At 38.4% G+C, this 20,235-nt stretch overlaps 1 protein-coding gene across 1 annotated transcript in view; it reads left to right on the top strand.

Moving 5' to 3' along the window:
- Positions 1-20,235, top strand: part of PCNX2 (pecanex 2) — a 153,575-nt gene that overhangs the window by 67,617 nt on the left and 65,723 nt on the right. Inside the window, 4 exon segments of the mRNA XM_032682450.1 lie at positions 5,364-5,456; positions 5,955-6,105; positions 9,840-9,981; positions 13,442-13,619. Of these exon segments, the coding sequence (XP_032538341.1) occupies positions 5,364-5,456; positions 5,955-6,105; positions 9,840-9,981; positions 13,442-13,619 (564 nt within the window).

Genomic DNA, 20,235 nt, shown 5'->3' on the forward strand with positions numbered 1-20,235 from the left:
ACTACCAATGTTTTCTACTTTTCTTTGCTAAGCTGCTGCTTAGATTGTCATTTTTGCCATGTGTAATGTTATTTTAAACTGCTTACTCTAATAAGGCCCACCTAAGATTAAGTGATATGGCTATTTTTTGCTGCTTGTATTAAGCTACAGTTCCTTACAAACTAAACTGTTTGCAACAGGATGACACTGGAATATAAATGTCCATCTTGTAACAGAGTAAACATAAAATATTTATGTTAAATATTTGCTGTATTCTGTGATATTTCTGGTGTGTAGGTTATTGCCATGGTTCATGGACATTCCATTCCTGTACATGGGGACTGTATAGCAGATGTAATGGAAAGCTTCTTGTTCCCCTGTAGTTCTGTCTTTTGTTGATAGTGTCTTTCTAGGAGTGGTACGGAGTCTGATCTCATCTGTTCTGCCGATGGAGCCCAACCAGAGGACTGAAACAGTAACTGCAGCTGTCCACTTAACTGGTTTCATTTTACAGTGCAGAGGGAAACCTTGAGCAAGGCTTCAATATATTGAAAAAAATAACCAAAAGAATGACCAAATTTGCATCTAAGATCCTTCCTGTATTTTCAGAATGGACTCATACTTCAGACTCTCGAACTATTTTTGTGTCAGTGGTGTGGACTGTTGTCTTGTACTAACACAGTTCAGCTGCACTTGGGCCCTTGAACCACTGGGGTGTAAGATGCAGAAGCATAGGGAGGACTGCAGTGGGATTTACCATACATAGAACTTCAGTTCATCGCTTTACAACATCTCGTTCCTGTCATGTTTTGCCACACTTTTTTTAGCATTAATTAAATGGGATTCCTGGCACCTTTTGCTTTCCAGGATGTACCTGGTTTAGGGAATTGGCACTTTTCTGCTCTGTACATTTGGTATGCCATGCTGCTGCTGCTGCTGTTAGGAAGAGGCTGCTTTCCTTCAGTGTTGCTGGAGCTTGCCAGTTCTTTGTCTTCTTTTTTCTTTTCCTTCTGTCTGGGCTTCCTTTAATATCTATAAAAACAGTAAGTAAAAGTGTTTGCTTGTTATGTCAATTAGCAGTGTTAATTCCCCCACGCTGGGAGATCTCCTAAAGAAGGAGAGGGCAATTTCTGATTAATGTGGGCTCCTTGTCTAACCCCTCTGTTATCTGGTACCTCTGTCTCAGTTAAACACTAACCAGTTTGCCAGGAGACTCCCCCTGCTATCTCGCAGTGCAGTGCTAGTAGAGCAAATAGGGAAGAATTAAGGCAGGAGAAAATGCATGTACATCAGGTTTGAGGAGCACAATTAAGCCATAGTCTCTGCTGACTTGCTTTTGCAATAGCAGTCGTGTTTAGGATGTAGGAGTCAGCTGACTCTTCAAAGGCAATTTTAAGTAATTTCCAGAACTTTTGCAAGGGGATCATCAAACAGTTCAGAAGCTGGGTGAAACAATATGTCAGTATTTGGAGGAGATTTCATGATGGTAGTTCAGGTTTTCTTGAGGTGTTTCTCTGCGAGAAGGGTATTCCTAACCCCCTGTCAGTGGCAAGAGATGGCAGGATGCAACACAACAGCCAGCCTTGTCTTGGTCTACATACAAACGTAGGGTCTACGTAACATGCCATTTAAATAAAACCCATTTTAATCAGAAAGTCTGAAACATACAGAACCAAATCACCTCCCCAAGGAGCTGAAAGCAAAGAAGGTTAATATTGAAAATTAGTGTGTTGTATTCTGCAGTGGCTTTGTGTTAATGTTAGGAATAATAAATACAGCATCTCCAATGTTTAGTTACATGACCTTTACTCTTTTCCTTTGCTTGAATAGCTGTGTAAGAATTGCCAGTTTTGGAAGCCTGAATTATAAAGCAGCTGTGATGGATAATTGACCATTCAACTTTGAGAATGGAGCTTCCTACCATTATAATTAATTTCTGTAGGCATCCACATGGCTGATTACTAGATTGAGCAGTGGCCTGAGGGTGATAATGTGTTACATTAAAACTCAAGCATCCTTCCTGGTCTTTAATGCAAACATTTAGATAGCTAATAAAAGGATTTGTACAATGCTCCAAAAACATAATTGAAAATAGTGGTTGGATGTGCTGATCTTAAACATCTTTTCGAACACAAACAATTCTATGATTTTGTGGTAATAATTACAACCAAAAAAAAAAAAAAATGCCACTCTAATAATTTCTGCTTATGAAATCTCTGAGGCATCAAACGTAGCAATGTTGATTTGGGGGTTATTTCTTTCCTAAAGTGTAAAATGGAGAAAAAAAGATAACCTGCTTTCAATCCAAGCTATAACAGTCATTATCTCTCACTGCAGAGATTTAAACTGTGAATAGAGCTTAATTTTTCCATTTTAGACCAATTGCAGTGATGGACTCAAACATCATGTTGTAGGGCTATTCAGTATTCAACTCCTAAGTGCCTGGCCTTGGGAATGGCATCCAAAATTCTGCTTTAGACAGTTGGGTCTAAAGGCAAGATGGAGAACAGAGTTACATCCAGTGTAAGCACATGCTTTGCAGGAGCCAACTGCCTTCCACAGGAAGGGTGGAAGCCACAGATCCACCCACAGCAGGGTGTTGGTGGATGCCCAAGTTTTTCTCCTGGAAGGTAGCTCTGTGTGCCCCTCAGCCAGAGAGATCACTGCCCAGGGTCAACCATTTCCTGGGGGGCACTGGCCACTATGCAGTGACACAAAACAAAAGGAACCACTGCTCAGATTTTTTTAGAAGGAAAAAACCGTGAATTTTGTGAGAAGTTTGAAAGCCTTGGCCACATCAAGAAGGAGCTCCTGTGGGGACCGTTGTGCAAGTCAGCAGCTGAGCAGTACATTTATATTTTGAAGCAATTCAGTGCAAGGGCAAAAGGACAAGCCTGGGCGCATATGATACTTTCAACACTTTGGATATTGCCAGAATTGGAATGCAACTGTCAAATTTGGGTTTGAATATCTGAATAATAATAATAATGTCCTTAAAAATATTTTCTGTATGGGATTGTTAATGTGTTGAAAGCAATGAGAGCACTATAAAAAGGACAGTTACAAAATGAAATATGGAAAAGGTGGGAAATACAAGTCCTGTGCAATATAATCTGTGTAGTTAATTCTCTTTTGAATGTAATGTTTGAAAATATTCTCTTTGGTGATCTAGCACGGAATGGAAAGTTAGGATGCTACTTCTCCCCAAAATGTCCATTGTTGTCACCTCTGCTGATTTTACAGCTAAATTCTTAATATTTGATGTCGTTCTTAAAATGGCAGCTTTTTCTGTCACCTGATTGTGAGAGAAGTCAGTCATTTTAATAGTAATCCTTTCTGATTGTACAGAAATGTGTGAATATGATTGGAGTGTGTTTGTTGTTCTTGTAAGATTGTTTTAGACTGAGTAGTTAGTTGGATTCAGCTGTGCAGAAAATGATACTTGATCAAGACTTTTCATACTATGTATTCACCGAAGGGCTGAAATGGTACCATATAAATTTAACACAGCTTAACTTTCTCAGATGCCAGATTTTAGAAGCTAAATATCTGCAGTAATCTTTAAAAATACTTGGAAAGGTTAAAAAAATAACTTCCATTGGTAATAATTTCCTTATTAATTTTTATCAGACTGTGTTTTTTCAGTACTGCTCCACATACTAAAACCATTTGAGTTAGAGATGGATACACAACTTGCTAGTGAGAGAAGGTTTTAACAATGGAGAGGATTTGTGGGGACAGGCAGGGATCACAGTTTTGTTCAGGGAAGAGAAGGCTTTTCCTATGAGCTCCCTTATGTTGTGGTTTTGCTGTTGAATGTGACAGCCAAGAAGCAAGGAGCAAGGCTAGCGGGGGTAGGTTTTGAAAAGATGGTCAGGAAGAGTTACGAAGACCTAACTCTGCTCCTACACCTTCCTCATGGACTATGGCATGTAGTTCACATAGAGTACAGAGCTGTCTGGAGAAGGCAAAGCTCTGAGAGCAGAGGGAGCACTTTTCTTTTGGAGTTGCATACATACTCCTGAGAGCCTGGGAAGGCAAAGGACAATGGTGGTGGCTTGAGATTTCAGCTAAATCGGATTGGAGTTTCCTGGGACAAAACGAAAGTACTTCTTGAGCCTGAAGGCTTTTTAGTTCTGCTGCGTTTCAAAGGGCTGCTGCAGTAAGTGGAAGTGCTGACGCTGGTGACCTTTTACTAAGAAGAATCTTTCATAACAGGGAGTGATAGGCAGCCTAAATATAGTGGTTGCTACCAGCTTCCCCTGTAATTCGCAACCCTTCTGTTGTTCACTTGTTCTGCTTGCTTTCTTTTTATCTCCCTTATTCATGGGTTTGCCTTCCTCTCATTATTTTAGATTTCTTTCTTTTTCTCTGATGAGATACATGAAGCCTACCTAGACTGCAGCACCAGGAAATCAGATGAGCTTCTAATTCTAGCAAAACTGTTGCTTTTCACATGTTGTTTCTAGATGTCTTTGAATTAAAGCATAAGTCAGTTTCTAAACCAAGAGCTATAGATTGTTACTCATTTTGTAATTTAGCAGCAGTATTGAGTTCTGAACCTAAATGCCCTTCTCATAAATCTGAGACAAGATTTTCATTTACTCACAAAAACATTTGGGTGACCTCTGAAGTACAATTCAGAAGACCGCACAGATCGCAAGCTATCTTGTTTATTTGTTTACTGAGAATGACATTTTAATCACAAGAAAAATGGGCTGTAAAGACAATGATATTTTCCAATCTTTAGAAACAAGATTACTCCTACCCTAGTTATAGATCTTTACATAAAAGCAGGCGTGTCCTTTCATTATCGTTCGCTGACACTAGAAAAAGGCCTTGTCTAAAATCCATAAAATCTTCCTGAAATTTGACTTTCAATACAGAAAATCAGAGAATGGGACATGTCACTTTAGAACATAGAAAATGTATTAACATTGTGTCTTGGAAGACATTGTAGAAAAGCGTGAGTCATTTTGGTAATGGAAGAGAAAGGAAATTTGAAGGAATCTTAATACTCGCAAATAGGAAATGGAACCAGAATTTTCATTTCCAAATATAAAAAAGTCATAATGTAAAAGAGTTATATTCCCTAAGCAGAGTCGGTATTAAAATGTATTGCTTTCATTTCTCCAGTATTATAACTTCGTTATTTAAAAATATAGTGCAAAATTAGGTGTGAAGAATTAAAATGTGATTACTTCAACAAACCTTGAGTGTGAAGAAATAATTTTCCAAAGCAGAGTGGAGAAAATACTTTTGTATTAGGGAGTGCTGATTAGCCTTATCACAATGCAGAGCGGAAGTAATTGAGAACAGAGTAACTTACTTTGGTTAAAATAGTATTGGCTTACTAATTTTGTATAAAATAATTATTTTCACAGAAAGAAATCTTGAAATCGGATCTCATTGTTTGCACAGCGGCTGCTGTTCTGTCATTTGCTGTCAGTGCCAGTACTGTATTTCTATCATTAAGGGTGTGTATCTGTCTTTTTTTTTTTCTCCTTAAGGTATTATTATCTTTTTTATGCAAGATCACAGGGTGCTTAACTGGAAAGAATAGAGCTTGTGGGAAGATAAGTTAGTGCAAATGTATTTACTGGTCATTATAACATTATTATATATGTGCAAGGCTGTTAGTTTATGGATATTTGTATTAATTTCATATTACTTACTTAATGTCTCTTTGCGTATCCACAGCTCTTAAGATATGGAACCCAGGGGACAGAATGAACAAGTCTGATCTTTTGCCTTTTTTTCCTTCAGTCATGGAGGAAAAAATTGGTTAACTGTGTGTGCAAAATACATATGTAAAAATCCATATTCACCTGTGAAGTCAGAGTTTGAACACAGGAATAAATACTAACTGTACAAAAATACAATCATGGAAACTGTTAAAAAATGTTTAAAATATATATATAAAAATGTTGTTTGCAAATTATAACTATGTTTCATTTTTTTCTGCTTTGGCCCAGCCATTTCTCAGCATTGTCCTGTTTGCTTTGGCATGGACCGTGGGATTTGTAACACATTACCTACTTCCTCAGCTTCGCAAGCATCACCCCTGGCTGTGGATCTCCCATCCCATCCTTAAAAGCAAAGAACACCAGCAGCGGGAAGTGAGAGGTTTGTAATAAAGTCTTTTCTAAACAATGATGCAATGACTTTCAGCTTGTCTGGGTTTGCAGGAAAAAAAAAATCCAGAAGGAAAAAGCAGGGAGAATAAATTATGGTTTTACTTTTGAATAGCATACATAGCCAGTCATTTTCATTTTTTTCACCCAATCGCCAACAGATCTGTGACCCTATAGGAGTTGTCTTCTGAGACCACTGTACAGAAGAACTGAGGCTGGGCAGACATCTCTGGATGCTGTCTAGTCCAACACCCCTGCTCAGAGCAGGGTCAGCTAGGGCAGGTTGCTCAGGGCCGTGTCGACTTTTTAGTATTATCAAGCATGGAGACTCCACAACCTTTCTGGACAACCTGTAATAGCATTCTATCATCCTTATACTAAGAAAGGTTGCTTTGACTTGCGGGAGTTTTTTTTGGTTTGGGATGTTTTTTTGTTTTAATGCCCCATCAGGAATTAATAAGATGCTCCCTGTTGCTTTTCTTCTCCAGGCTAAGCAATCTCAGCTCTCTCAGTGTCTCCATCTATGTCAAATGCTCCTGTCCCTTAATCATTTTACCAGCCCTTTGTGATCTTTCATGAGCCACTGTCTGATCTGCTTTTTGTTTTTACATTGCAGTACTTTTACTTGCTGTGTTGCTTAATATGTTACAGTTCATCTCTTGGCATTTTGTGTAATTTAAAAACATAAAAGATTGATGAAATTGAGGCAGATTTTTTTCTACTTTCTGTCATACCAGCAAGCGTAGTGCAACTTAGAGTTCTGTTTCCAATTGTAACACTTCTAGAGAAACATTACAGCTGAAAGAAATGGTGACATTTTCTTTAAAATTTGTTCTTGCTGTTGACTGCTAGCTTCAGTGGGTAGTGCCCTGATACATGCGAGTATCAGTCAATATTTTAGGATGTCGAGATCTGATTTCCCGTTCTGATACAGTTATTTCTGCAAGCAGGCAGTGTGCTTTGAGAAGCACAGCTTCCCCTCTCTGCCCCAGCTCTCATCTTGCCTTTGCTACCAACCAAAAGCTTGCTTGTCATTTCTTGATGGATCTCGTGCCTTAATAATTCTCAGTATATGTTCCTGAAGTGTTTGAAGACAGCATTGTCAGAACACAGTCTGCTGAGGGGCTGTAGTCTATTCTTCAACGAGACAACAAAAGAGTTTAGATCACTCTCTGCAAAACCATACATTAAGGATTTAAATCTCTCTTATTTTAAAAAGTCATGTATTTCAAAATGATTCCTTTCCAAACAAGGATTGGGTATGAAAAAAGTACCCAAGAGACTTGATTGAAGATTGCCTTTTAACTTTTCCTCCAATACGCCTAGGTGAGTGTAATAGAAATGTAAATCTTTTTAGGCATCGTGCCCAACTGAAAGCAGTATTCAGGACTTCCTGTCCATGATAACCAGTAATTCTGATAAACACCCAAGTTTTATTGTTTGTTTCATCACTTAATCATAAAAGACTACTGTAGGATTTCTTTGCCTTGTCCTGATTAAGTCTGTCTTCATTTGTCAGAAAACATTGTTTTCCTGAATGCGGTGACTCAGCTTTTGAAAAGGTTGAAGGTAGAGACCTGTGGGACTGATCTCCACAGATGGGTTTCCTTCTGTTTTGAGATCCAGCTGCATTTCTCATGCTACCTGCTATGGGGAGTAGACTTTTTTCCTTCTTTTGCAGTCCTCACTTATATATGGTCCATTCCTGCTCTTTGAGGCTTAAGAATTATTACAATGTAGCTGGTGTTGAGTATTAGAAAACAAGAGTAAAAAAAATATATATTTCAGTCCCTTAGGCTGCTGCAGAGGTGCAGAGGTTTTTTATCATGTTCTGAGATGAGACAGGCTGAGGAAAAGGTAATCCCTTTGATAGATATGTCTGACAGGCTGTCTTCTTGCTTTTGCCCTGTAATAAAAATATAGGAACTGAACTTAAATGGTCCTTGTTTGTATAGAAAGAGAAGCTTGGAAAAAGGATAGTAATATCCCATAGAGGTCAGGAGTGGACAATGAAAGGACAAGTACACAAAACAAGATGTCTGTGAGGAGCTCTTACTGCATAGAATTTAATTTTTCAGCTTTCTATTTTTTTGACAAGGGTAGTGCTATGGGGGAGACAAATTACTGCTTCCAATTAGACGAGCAACTGGTAATGACAGTTCCACAAATTTATTCCTGCCTTTGTTTATCGTAGACTCTGAATGAGCTGCTCAAACTTTCAGATAATCCATAGAATAACAATTATTGGACCAGTTGTCATGATGCCCATGTGAGATAACTCAGTTATTACTTGTCATTGTTTTGCCTGGCTGCAGGAGGAAAGGCTGAGTTCAAGATGTATGAGCTTGTGGTGTAATAGATGTGTAGAAACTAATGCAGGACTAAGCGAGGAAGAAACCCTGGTACACTAGGCTGTTTTTTATTCTCCTTCCTTGCCACTGCTGTTTTTATGCCACACAGATTCATGTAAGCCATTTTCAAATCAGCCACATCTTTCCCTGGAGTTCCTCTGAATGCGAGCTCTTTTTTCTATCTGCATTGTCTGCACAGATCTCTCTCTGCTCATGCAGCTACCTTCTATTTGGTCTGTGTGATATGCATATCTCTTTACTGAAGCTTGAGTTCTTACACAGAGCTCAGCTTTGGACATGGATGAAGTTTGTCAGTGAAACTCTGAGAACAATCTGTAGTTCAGGAGGAGGAGAGAGGAATGGATGAAAACAGCTGGGTTCCAAAATGGACGTTTTGCTTCGTGTAGGAACTTTTAGGAGGTGACCTTTAGGTGGTAAGAGGACAAAATATTTTTATGTTATAGCAAGAAACATTTTTTGAAGGAAGATTTTTTGCAAAGACATTGCCTTAGCTTAAGGTATTGGCAAAGCACGACTTCAAGATGATTTGGAAGAATTGTTTTTAGATCTTTCTTTTAGAGCCTATCCAATATACAACTGTGCCTACAGAACATAGAAATCTGTTGATACAGCATGTCTTCTTTACCTGTCATTGAGAAGGTGTATATAGGAGAGTGGGATGTGTACGCATCATTGTTTTCATTTCTGCAGGGAAGATTATTGGGGTTTCAGTAACTGACATGGTTATTTCTGAGTCAATAGCAAGTTCTGCCTTTTTGAATTCACTGTTTTTCCAATAACCTTGTCTAGCTGAGCTCACATGAGGATAAAGACATTATTTTTGTCTGTACTCAAGTGTTTCTGCACTCAGTTCACCCATGTTCTCATAGCAGTTGAATTGCATGGAGCATTCAGTTCTTGTTAATACTCATAATAAGAACTGTGGTATTGTTGTGTATTGAAAAGTCTACTGCAAAAAAAGTTATTCCCTACTGAGGAATGATGTAATCCTGGCAGATAGTTTTTACAGTGGCTGTTTAAGTGTTTTGGGAAATATCTATGACAGTTTCTGATAATTCTTCAGCCTTTAGATCTCAAGGGGTGTTTCATTTTTGAGGTCAGTGATATTTTACAGTCTAATGAACAGTGTTTGGCCACTATAAGATGGGGAAGGAGAGGCACAGAGGTCAAATGGGGTTCCTTAGGTCGTTAACCAGGTCAGTGCCAGAGCTGGAGATGGCCTCTCTAGGGTCATTGCATCACTAAAAGTATGCAGTTAATATAAATACGAGCTAACTCATGTCTTCTATGGTATTGCAGTGCAAAAAAATGCTCATAATTTGATGACGATTTGTAATCTGAATTTCTATTTCAGATGCTGCTCATTTGATGTGGTTTGAAAGGCTCTATGTGTGGCTACAGTGCTTTGAGAAATACATTTTATATCCAGCTATAATACTGAATGCACTCACGATTGATGCTTTCTCGATTAGTAAATACAAGAAGCTTGGTGCACAGTAAGTAGATTGTAACTCAAAGCATGTGATTAGTAGAATATTTGGTTTCAGACTGAAGATTGAGAAATGGAATTTGTTTTTAAATAAGCCTATAATCTTGTCGCAGTTTGCTTTCACGCGTATTAGTTCAGTATACAATAATAACTGGCTTTGCTGCAAAAAAAAAGCAAAACTACCTTAGCACACGCTAAGACATGACTCCAGTGAGAGACAGTGAAATTAAAAGATTAAAGAGCTATATATAGATACATATGAAACGTCTAAATGTCAATTAAAAGCAAGGCACACTATACCAGGCTGCAGGTGTTTGATGGGCATAAACTCAGTGGGGTAACTGGAATTAATCAGATGATAATGAGAAATCTAGGCTGGATATCAGGAAACATTTCCTATCTGAGGATTTTTAACACTATGCTGTAGTTTCCCAAAGGAGTTATCAGAAGCTTCACCACAAAAGTCTTTTAAGGCAAGACTGAATAAAATATTAAACAGTGTAGAATAGTGGGTAGTCCTGCACTGAGTGTTTGAGAAAGGTAAGCATACAAGTTTTGATGAAGTCTGATGTCTCAGATATTAAGCGGAACTGGTGATGCTGATCCGTGGTCTCACAGTGTGATCATTGCAGACAGCCTTTTATGGTAAGTATTTTAGTCAGTGACTTGCCTACTGCAGATATTCAGCAGGCTTAGTGACTGCAGTATCCCCAGTGAGCAGAGTTTCTGCAGTCCTTTTATCAGAATGACAGTGATGCAGATGATAAAACAAAGAAACAGCCTTGGAATGTTCCAGTAGCAGGAAAAACTGCTAGGAGGTGTAGGGGGACAGTTCCTCAGTGTTTATAATAATACAGATTCTTAATTTTAAGTATTAGATAAATGAACTTTGATAGAAAAATTGCATGTTAATTTAATTATTCGTCTCTCCTGAGGAGCAACACAGCTTTAGGAACTGCAGAACTATAAGGAAGAGGTGCCCCCTGCTTTTAGGGCCCGAAACTTGGACTAGGGCATTAGTCAAATTTTTTACATATTTCTCCCAGACAACTACTTTTCCAGAGAGACTCTCACCAGTCACTCATTGATAGCCTCTCTAGTTCCCCATTGACCTTTTCCCCCTCAGGCACTTGGAAGATGCTTCAACAGTTTAGGTGTATTGTCCAGGGTGAAACTGAGTCCACAACTCATCCCTCTATGTAGGTCTGCAAGGCTGGGAGAATTAAAAGTAATCAAAACGTCATTTGTTACTAGTTAGAAGACGTGACTGAATACATGCACGGAGCAAATATGTAGGGGTTAGGAAGGTGCTATTTTTACATAGTCTTTCCTCCAAACTAGATCTCACTTTAAAGTATCACCTCCCTCAAGTGTTCAGAAGGAATGAGTCAGACCCCCAGAAGTCTTGAGATTAAAGAAAGTAATTACATTTGTCTGCCTCTGATTGTTTGGCCTGTGGGGGAATACCGTGGCAGTCCTTTTCCTTCCCCATCCCCCTTGTGTCTGTGTGATCACCTTGGATTTAAAACCCGTGTTTTCTCCTTTTTCTTGTAACTGTGGTCTATCCACAAAGCTCCCAGTAGCCCTTCTCCTCTGGTGCTCCTCTTGAATATGCTTTCCCTACACATACGAAGCATTCATCTTCAGATCCTACCTCTTTCTCAACTCTATAAGCCCATAAGGGATCCTGGATTCTCCTTGCTGCTTTCATATACAGTGTTACTGAGGGTTGTACTTTCTGTGCTTTAATGCATAAATACTGATTTCTGTTGTTGGAACATTCCTTATTATTGACCACCCAAGGATCAGATCTCATCATGCTGTAGAAAAGGGAAGATATTATCCCCACTCTGTCCAAAAGTGTCTGAGGTGGTATGTTTTGCATGATTTGATGTTAGTGTTTTTCTCAAATTGAATATGTTTTTAAAGAAGGTTTGTCTTGCTTTGTGATTTAAATGACTGAAATAGTTTGCTTTTAGAGGAGGCAGAACAGCTCCTTCATACCTAGGAATTTGCTTGAGCTTTACAAGCTGATGTGCTGGTTATAGTGGGACCCATGCTGACAAGCTGAAATGCCTGCCCCTGTTACCTGCCACAGAGGTGTCAGAAATGAGCCCCTCCTTCTCGTGCTCTCTTACTTTCTCTCTGCTGGGAGTTAAAGCCCCAGGAAATGCATCTTGTGTGGCAGTATTTTTAAAGAGATATAATGAGCAAATTATTTTCTGTTACCTCTGAGGGCATTATTTTATACCGTGTCATTTTTTGGTGACATTTTCTGCATGTTAACAGGGTGAGAAAAAGTCTTCCTTTTGCTCTATGATCTGTAAGTTTCCATGTGAAAATTCCTCCGTGTTGCAAAAATTTTCTTCTTTCTGAAGAATGAGAGATTCACCTGGTTCACATAGGATGGCTGGTATCACACTGAGATGGCTTCTAGTGACTTCAGAATCTAGCGTATTGTAATGACTATTTAGCGTAGTCACTAGGTTTTCCAGTCAGAAATCTGGGGCAGATTGAAAAGAACAGCTTTGACAAGGTGGAAGATAAGGTAAGCTTGGCATTTCATTCCAACAGTGAGGTCCCAGTGATCCCTTAGAATGACCTGCACTCTAATAAAGTTGAATCTGCGTTATGGGAGGTAGACAATAATGAATAAATGCCACATAAAATAAAATAAGCCTGGAAAAGCACAGGCTTATGAACCTTGGTAGAATGATGAAAACCTGTTTAGAGCTTTCTGGCCTGTCAAGTATCAGTCATGGCAACAGGTATTCTCCTGGTTCGCAGCAAGATGAAAGAGAACCTTCCATGTGCTTTGCAAATGCCAGACCTGTAAGGCATTATACATTGAAGTTCCTGCATTTTACAAGACATAGGTGCAACACGATTTCTTTTCATCTGATGAATTACTGTATAGAGTATTCAACCATTCAATCAAGAACAATGATAATTTCAAGCACTTCACATCTATGTGTGTTTCTATCCAGAATTTTGGCAATGTGTAATGAGGTTAGGAGTAAAATTATAAATTCTGTAATCAAGTGAAATTTCTTGTAAAAGAAAAAAATTACGTTCAAGTTTTTTTTTTTCAAATTACAGTAATGTATTAATGAAAGTGCCAGGATATTTCCCAAACTTAGGTTTTATTTTTAAAGGTATATAAAAATGTCTGTTCTAGATTCTGGGGGTTTAGTAGTCAGTACTACTCTTTTTAGTACAATGTTTGTTTTTTATTACAGCTTACAAGTGTGTGATAATGATAAGGGAAAATCACAAAGTTGCATGTAGGTAAAATAAATGTGATGATTTCTGATATCAATCCTATGCTCTTTTAATAAATAAGATTTGTGTAGATTTAGATATACATAGCAATCTAAAATACATCTGATACAGATATTTGTATTTTAGAGCTTAATAATTTATTGCCTTGTGACTTGATTAGTTTTTTCTCTCTGCCTTTCTTACAGCTGTGACATTATCCTGATAACAGTTGCCGGGATGAAACTCCTCCGCTCCTCATTCTGTAATCCTATTAATCAGTTTGTTACTTTGAGCTTTACTGTAATCTTCTTCCGATTTGACTACAGAGACATTTCAGAAAATTTCTTGCTGGATTTCTTCATGATGTCCATTGTGTTTCATAAGGCAAGTTCTATAGCTCCTGTAACGTCTTTGGCAAATATATCTTCTCTATGTTACTGTGCTGATCAAAATGTGTTAGAATTTTTTGGAAGTAATGTATGCATATATAGACACAGATTGTTGGTACTATAGAGAAAAAAATCTATTACAATGAAAACAAGATTTTGCAATGTTTTCCATTTACTTTTCATTCACGTGTTTCTCTGTAAAGTTCAGAATTGTTGTTGTCAAGAGGAGAATCCTCAATGAATTGGAAAGAGCCTCTTGGGTCATTAGTGCAGGACTGCCCTCCAGATCAATCGCCCTGGTGTTTTTATCTAGGTTTCCTTTGAATACCTCTAGTGGTTGACTCAACAACTTCCTTTGGGAAATTATTCCATTATCTAATCATTCTCATGATAATAAATGTTTTCCTAATGTCAGCCTTAACATTTTTCTTTTCCTGTTTTTGGTCTGTTATCCTTGTGATGCTGCCCTTAACCTTAACCTCAGAGCTCCTTTCTCTCTGTTACATTGTTAACTCTTGAAGTGTGCTCTCCTTGAGTTTACTGAAAAAAAGAAAAAAGCCCTTTCTGCATGAATCAGATCAGATCCTGTCTTAGTTTGGAATCTGTGCTGTTTTACTGAAAGAAGCAGGTTTAACTGATACCTTGGTAAAACATGGGAAAATACTGAAGACTTGAAAGTGTTGATCCAGGGTAACTCTGGTAAGGTGTTTGGTTTTTATTTTTGTTGTTTGGTATATTTTAGTTTTTTTGTCAGGCTTGTTTGGTTGGTTTCTTTTTCTAAAATAGTCTTACTATATGTATAAGTATGACCCACTAACATCACTTATTTTCGGAGAGGAGAAAGACATGGTTTCATATCAATTGCTGCATGTGCTGTGGAGATATTTAGGCCTTCTGCACAAGGGGCAACAGCTCATACTGCTGTCCATGCCCACCTGGAAATTTCTGGCTTCTTAAATAGAGGCCCAGGTTGTTGGTGTTCCATTGGGAGTTCACAGTCATTCAGGGAAAGAGTGAAGGAGAAATTAGATGCTTTTTCTAGTTTATTTCTGCGCTGCTGTAAGGGAGGAGGAGAAAGAATAAAGCGCAACTTGATGAGCTCACTCTTTTCATTGAACTCTTGGACCACACTCCAGTAGGAGCTTCACCTGCTTCAAGCCTTCAGCCCTCAGACCTGTTGTTTCTCTCTGGTAGGGTGAGGAGGCAAAGGTAGGGGACGAAGGGCAGAAGAAAAGTAGTAGAAGAGATGATACAAAGCTATACTTTAAGAAGAATCTCCTTCCTGTGATCATAAAGTAGGGTTTAGGGTTAGAGTAATTTTTAAACCTTCTTATCTTGGAGTGAAAGATAACCAGTGAAAGAGATGCAGAATTTGCTAGCATTATGCCAGATTTCAGTATTTGTTCAATTACCATGTTCCCTAGAGTAAGGGGTAGATTTGTATCTCCTGAGAAGTTTGTCAGTGATGTGCATCAGTCGACATCCCATGTCTGGATAATGGCTTACTTTGTCCTGTAACTCATTCTCCAAAAACCTCTCTACAGGATCAAAAAATTAGCACACCAAAATTGAGAGTCTTGCTATTTGTTAATTCTTTTGGAAATGGTGACCTTTTGAGCACATCACAAAATACTGCAGTGGATTATTGCATGCTTTTGTAAGAAAGAGATGTAAAGTCTTTTCAATGGGGTTTTTTTTTAGAATATTGCTTGGGTAGTTAGAAGCTACTGTTCACAGTAGAAAGACTAGCATTAGCAATAAGAGTAAGATAACAAAGCATGCTTATCAAATTGAACAGAGATGTTTGCTAGAATAACTACTGCTCTACTAGACTGAAAGCTTATACTGCAGACATATGTGGAAAATGTAGTTTTAGCATTTGTCTGCCATCTTCATATCTAATAATATCTGAAATTTTGCAGGTCATTATTTCAGCAAGTGGAATTGTCCTTGTTCCATTTAAAAAAATTGAAGTCGAGTGGTTGAATTATTTATATTACAAAAGCACATGCACAGTTACACAATGATCATTAGAGCCAATATGAAAAATAGCTTTACAGACGATAGCAATTAAATTCCTTTTAATTTCAAATCATAAGGGGCATAAGTTTTCTTTACCCTAATTAAGGTTTGAGCTTTAATTAGCTCAGTATTGTGAAACTTCAGTAAAGGATATGATCACTTGAGGATAAAGATGATGTGTGTTTATTTCATACTACAGACCCTAAGCAAGCTGTATCCGCCTTTGTTCCTAAAAGCTTTATGGGTCTTCACACATTCTGTCTGTAGTTCAGTCATTTTTATATTTGCAACTATTTTAACAAATAAAAACAAAATCTGAAATAGTCTCTATTATAACCATCACCTTTGGCTATGCAGAATTTATTACACAGTCATGACTAATTTCTGCTTGCACATTGAAAACATCAATTTGTAACCCTCTGAATTAGGGAACACTAGAAGTGCTGTGCCTTAGTCATAGTGATGGTAATTTTTAAGCAAGATTACTCCAAAAAATTTTGCATGCTCTCAAAGCTCGGTGGTAATGTTTTTTTCTTCTGCCAAGCTCTAAAGAACATTCACAACTGCACTAGTGACTCTTGATGCAGATTATATGGAATAAAACTTTGCTAATAGTGTTGAGTAGAGTATTTCTAAATATCTCACTGGTTTTGCTTCCTTTGTTTTCCTTGTTGTGATGTTGATTTAACGTAATTTAGTCAAATCAGAAGCTCCAAATGGCCTATTTCTCCCTGAACAAGTTGGGACACAGAAGTCCAAGTTGCTGCTCACAGATTTTTATCTCTGTCTGCAAATAGCCAAGACACCCACACTGAGATAACACAGAGAACAAGAGTCTATTCAGTTTTATTCCTAAGGATTTTTTTAATCACCTTAGATTTTTTTGTCTTTTTAACGTCTAGGACTTAGTAATGTGACACAGTTAATTAATTTCTATATTAAAAATGATTAGCTGTTTGCATTTTGACAAGTGGCAGAATGTGGAAACACTAAAAGTTGATTAGGCATATGCAGAGTGTGCTGTTTTGTCTTTCAAATTGCCTTGGGAAGGGAGCAAGATAAACATTTAGGAAAGTCTTTCTTAATTGTTTTTGAAAATGATTGCAGCTTTCAATTCAAGTGGAACAGGACTTCTCCATCTTTCTTACACCAAGACTTTCCACGTAGCCAGCCCAGATTGTGTCCTTGGCTACAGCCTGGGATTCTCCTGTCCAAAACTCTTGTTGTCTATAATCTTTAAATCAGAGCTGAATGCCTTTTAAAAATATGTGGGTGTAATGCTCTGATGTATATTCTACAGCAAGTCAAACCAGATAATTAAGACAGTCTACGTGACTCCGTGTAAACTTTTCAAATGAGCCAGTTGCTCTCCCCAGACTTTTTAGGAGATAATGTCACTACAAAGGTTAATAAGAATGTTCATATCAGGTGAAAATGGAAACCCACAAAAAACAGAATATATAGTCTTCATAGGTGTAGCAAAAGTGGAATATATAATAGCACGCAAGAGATTTCTTCTTAGACTTCTAAAGGTAGAAAAAACCTCAGACTTTTTCTGTAATAGAGTAAAAAATGTGGAAGTATTAGCTGGTTTGAATAAACTATTTGGGAATGATGAAAAGATGGGCCTTTCTGGCATCCTTTTGCTGTCTACTGACAATATTTAACTTAGGAAAAACTCTAACGCACGCAAAACTTATGAGAGGAAGAGCATAGGAATGGTTAAGTGCATATTATAGCTCATCCAGTCCATTTTTCTTCAGGCAAACAAATAAAGTAAAATAGGAATATACCCAACACTGCCCTCCTTGGCGGATGTGTGAGATGCTTTTAAAGGATGTCTGAAATAACAATTGTTCAAGTCAAGATGAACCGGTATTGTTAAGTGTGAAGTAGAAATGAATGCAAATCATTCAAACAAGAAGTATGTCAATTTGGAACTGGCTGAATGGTAACAAAGATGCTCAGGGCAAGACTTGTCCCCAGCTGTTTTGCTGTGCTCTGTTAAAGATGTGGTGTTCCATTAGATCCAGTGCCCCAGGCATCCTCTGTATTTTGCTGGTGGAGAGGAGTCACAGTATCTCCCTGAACTGCTTTTGGAACCTCCAGCAGACCTGATGTTGAGCTGAAGGAGCAAAGCCAGCTGGTAGTATGAATATGGATGCCTCTGGCTGCAGTATGCTTGTGGCTACTACAAAAGGCTGGTAGGATTTTTTTACCAGTCTCTTCACTACTGGGAGCAACCAGCAGCATGTTGGAGATTCCTGTGTGCCAAACTACTAAAGTGTCTCTTTTACCAGCAACTCTTTCATCAGTAGAGCACAACTGAGAAATGATACTTGTACTTTGGAATATGGATTTTTTAAAAAATCTGTGTAGCTTCCTTTAAGGGCTAGAGAGGGAGCCACCCATAGCTTACACTCATCTACTACATGGATCTGCATGGGAATGATAAGATCCAGTATCATTAACCCTCTAATGTATAGGACTACAACTTCTTATTTCTTTCAGTGTCTTACATGTTACTGTCAGGCAGTTTAATGGCCTCTTAATTTGTGTGTGTGGATGAACTAATTAGCAATACAAAAATATGAAATCACCTTATATTTTCTTATTGTCAAGCCCTCTGAGGGTTCTGAATTTGTCTTCATGAATAAGGCAAAAAAATCAAAGAAGCAGAGCTTGTTAAATTTGCCTTCATTAACACTGAATTCATTTGCCTAAGTACTCTTACTCCTGCTGAGCTCACTTAAGTATACAATTTCCCTGTCTGATATTTTTTTCTTGTTTCCCAGAATACATTTTCCAGCTAATAAGGAACCTACTTTTTTTTTATTTTTTATAAGATTTTTTTCCCTTATCTGTATACATCTTTCTACCATAGTATCAAAGACCATGTATTTCTGAAAGATGATATTTATGTCAAAATAGATCCAGCTAAGGCAGCCAGTTTGTAAGAACTCGACAGACCTGTGCTGATCAGGCTTAACTTTCAACATCCACAACACAATCCCTTGGACAGGAAAGAAATTATGTGTGTCATCTTGTTTTCCTTCATTTTATGAGAAAGTGCTGCCAAGTGCATTGACCTTCTTGGTGCTTTGTTGAAGTCAAGTAATTAACCTATTGGATCTTTTTATTGCCTTTGTGGCAATAAAACTCTCGGTTAGTTGGCATGTCCCATTGATTTACTTATAAGTCAGAAGCCTCACTCTTTTTCCTCTCCCCTTCAGATTTTTCATCCTTCTCTAAATCTGATGTTTCACTTCAAAGGTTTTGGCACTAAGTTGTTAATTCATATTTTAATCCATTCCTTGCCATTTGTGCATACTGAAATCCAATGTCTTAATCATCTGTACTTTCTTGGCTCACAGCTGTTTCCTCAGCTTTTGATATCTGGCATATAAATCCTTTTAAGACCCTTTCTGCTGAGTAAAACACCCAAGGCTACATCTGATATTTGGCAGGATAATCCCAGTGGTATTTTCTGTAGACTCCTTAACTCTCTTGGGCACTGTACAGTTCAGGTTTCCTTTTAGTATTGAAGGAATGGTTTAATTGATTTTTCATTCAGCCTTCCATCACGGACCTCTTTGTCAGACTTAATTCCTTACACTATTCCCAAATTAAATTTTCTCTCTTGTTTTTTGTGTGTGTGTTTTGTTCTTTTTTTTAACTAGAATGGGACAAATGGACTTGGGGGTTCATGGAGATGTACACCCACTTCCTGGGTCAGTCTGGCTCACTAGTCACTGAAGACCACATTCATGTGCATTCATGCTGATAGAGGTGTGCTCTGTGTCTGTTGATGCAGGGACTGAAAGAGAAATCTTGAGCATTTCAGTGCACAACTTTGTGGTTTTGCTTATGTCCACTTTTACCACAGAATCATAGAATGGCCTGGGTTGGAACGGACCTTAAAGACTGTCTAGCTCCAATTCCCTTGACAGGCGCAGGGGCACCTTCCACTAGACCAGGTTGTTCAAAGCCCCATCCAACCCCCCCCCTTGAACACTTTCAGGGATGGGGCATCCATAGCTTCCCTGGGCAACCTGTTCCAGTGCCTCACCACCCTCATAGGGAAGAATTTCTTCCTCATACCTCATGTAAATTTCTTCTCTTTTAGTTAAAAAATATTCTACCTTATCCTATCACTTATCCTATCACTCCATGCCCTTGTAAAAAGCCCCTCTCTCCAGACCTCCTTTAGGTACTGAAAGGCTGTCTAAGGTCTCTCTAGAGCCTTCTCTTCACCAGTCTGAACAACCCGAACTCTCTCAGCCTGTCTTCATAGGAGAGGTGCTCCAGCCCTCGGACTATCTTATTTGCCATACTCTGGATCACTCTAACAGGTTCATGCCTTTCTTATGCTGGGGTCCCAGAGCTGGATGCAGTACTCCAGGTGTGATCTCATGAGAGCAGAGTAGAGGGGCAGAATCACCTCCCTCGACCTGCTGGCCACACTATTTTTGATGCAGCCCAGGATACAACTGGCTTTCTGAGCTGCAAGTGCACGTTGCTGGGTCATGTCCAGCCTCTCAACCACCACCAACGCCCTCAAGTCCTTCTACTCAGGGCTGCTTTCTATC

Source organism: Chiroxiphia lanceolata, chromosome 3 (genome assembly GCF_009829145.1).
Source record: "Chiroxiphia lanceolata isolate bChiLan1 chromosome 3, bChiLan1.pri, whole genome shotgun sequence".
NCBI lineage: Eukaryota > Metazoa > Chordata > Aves > Passeriformes > Pipridae > Chiroxiphia > Chiroxiphia lanceolata.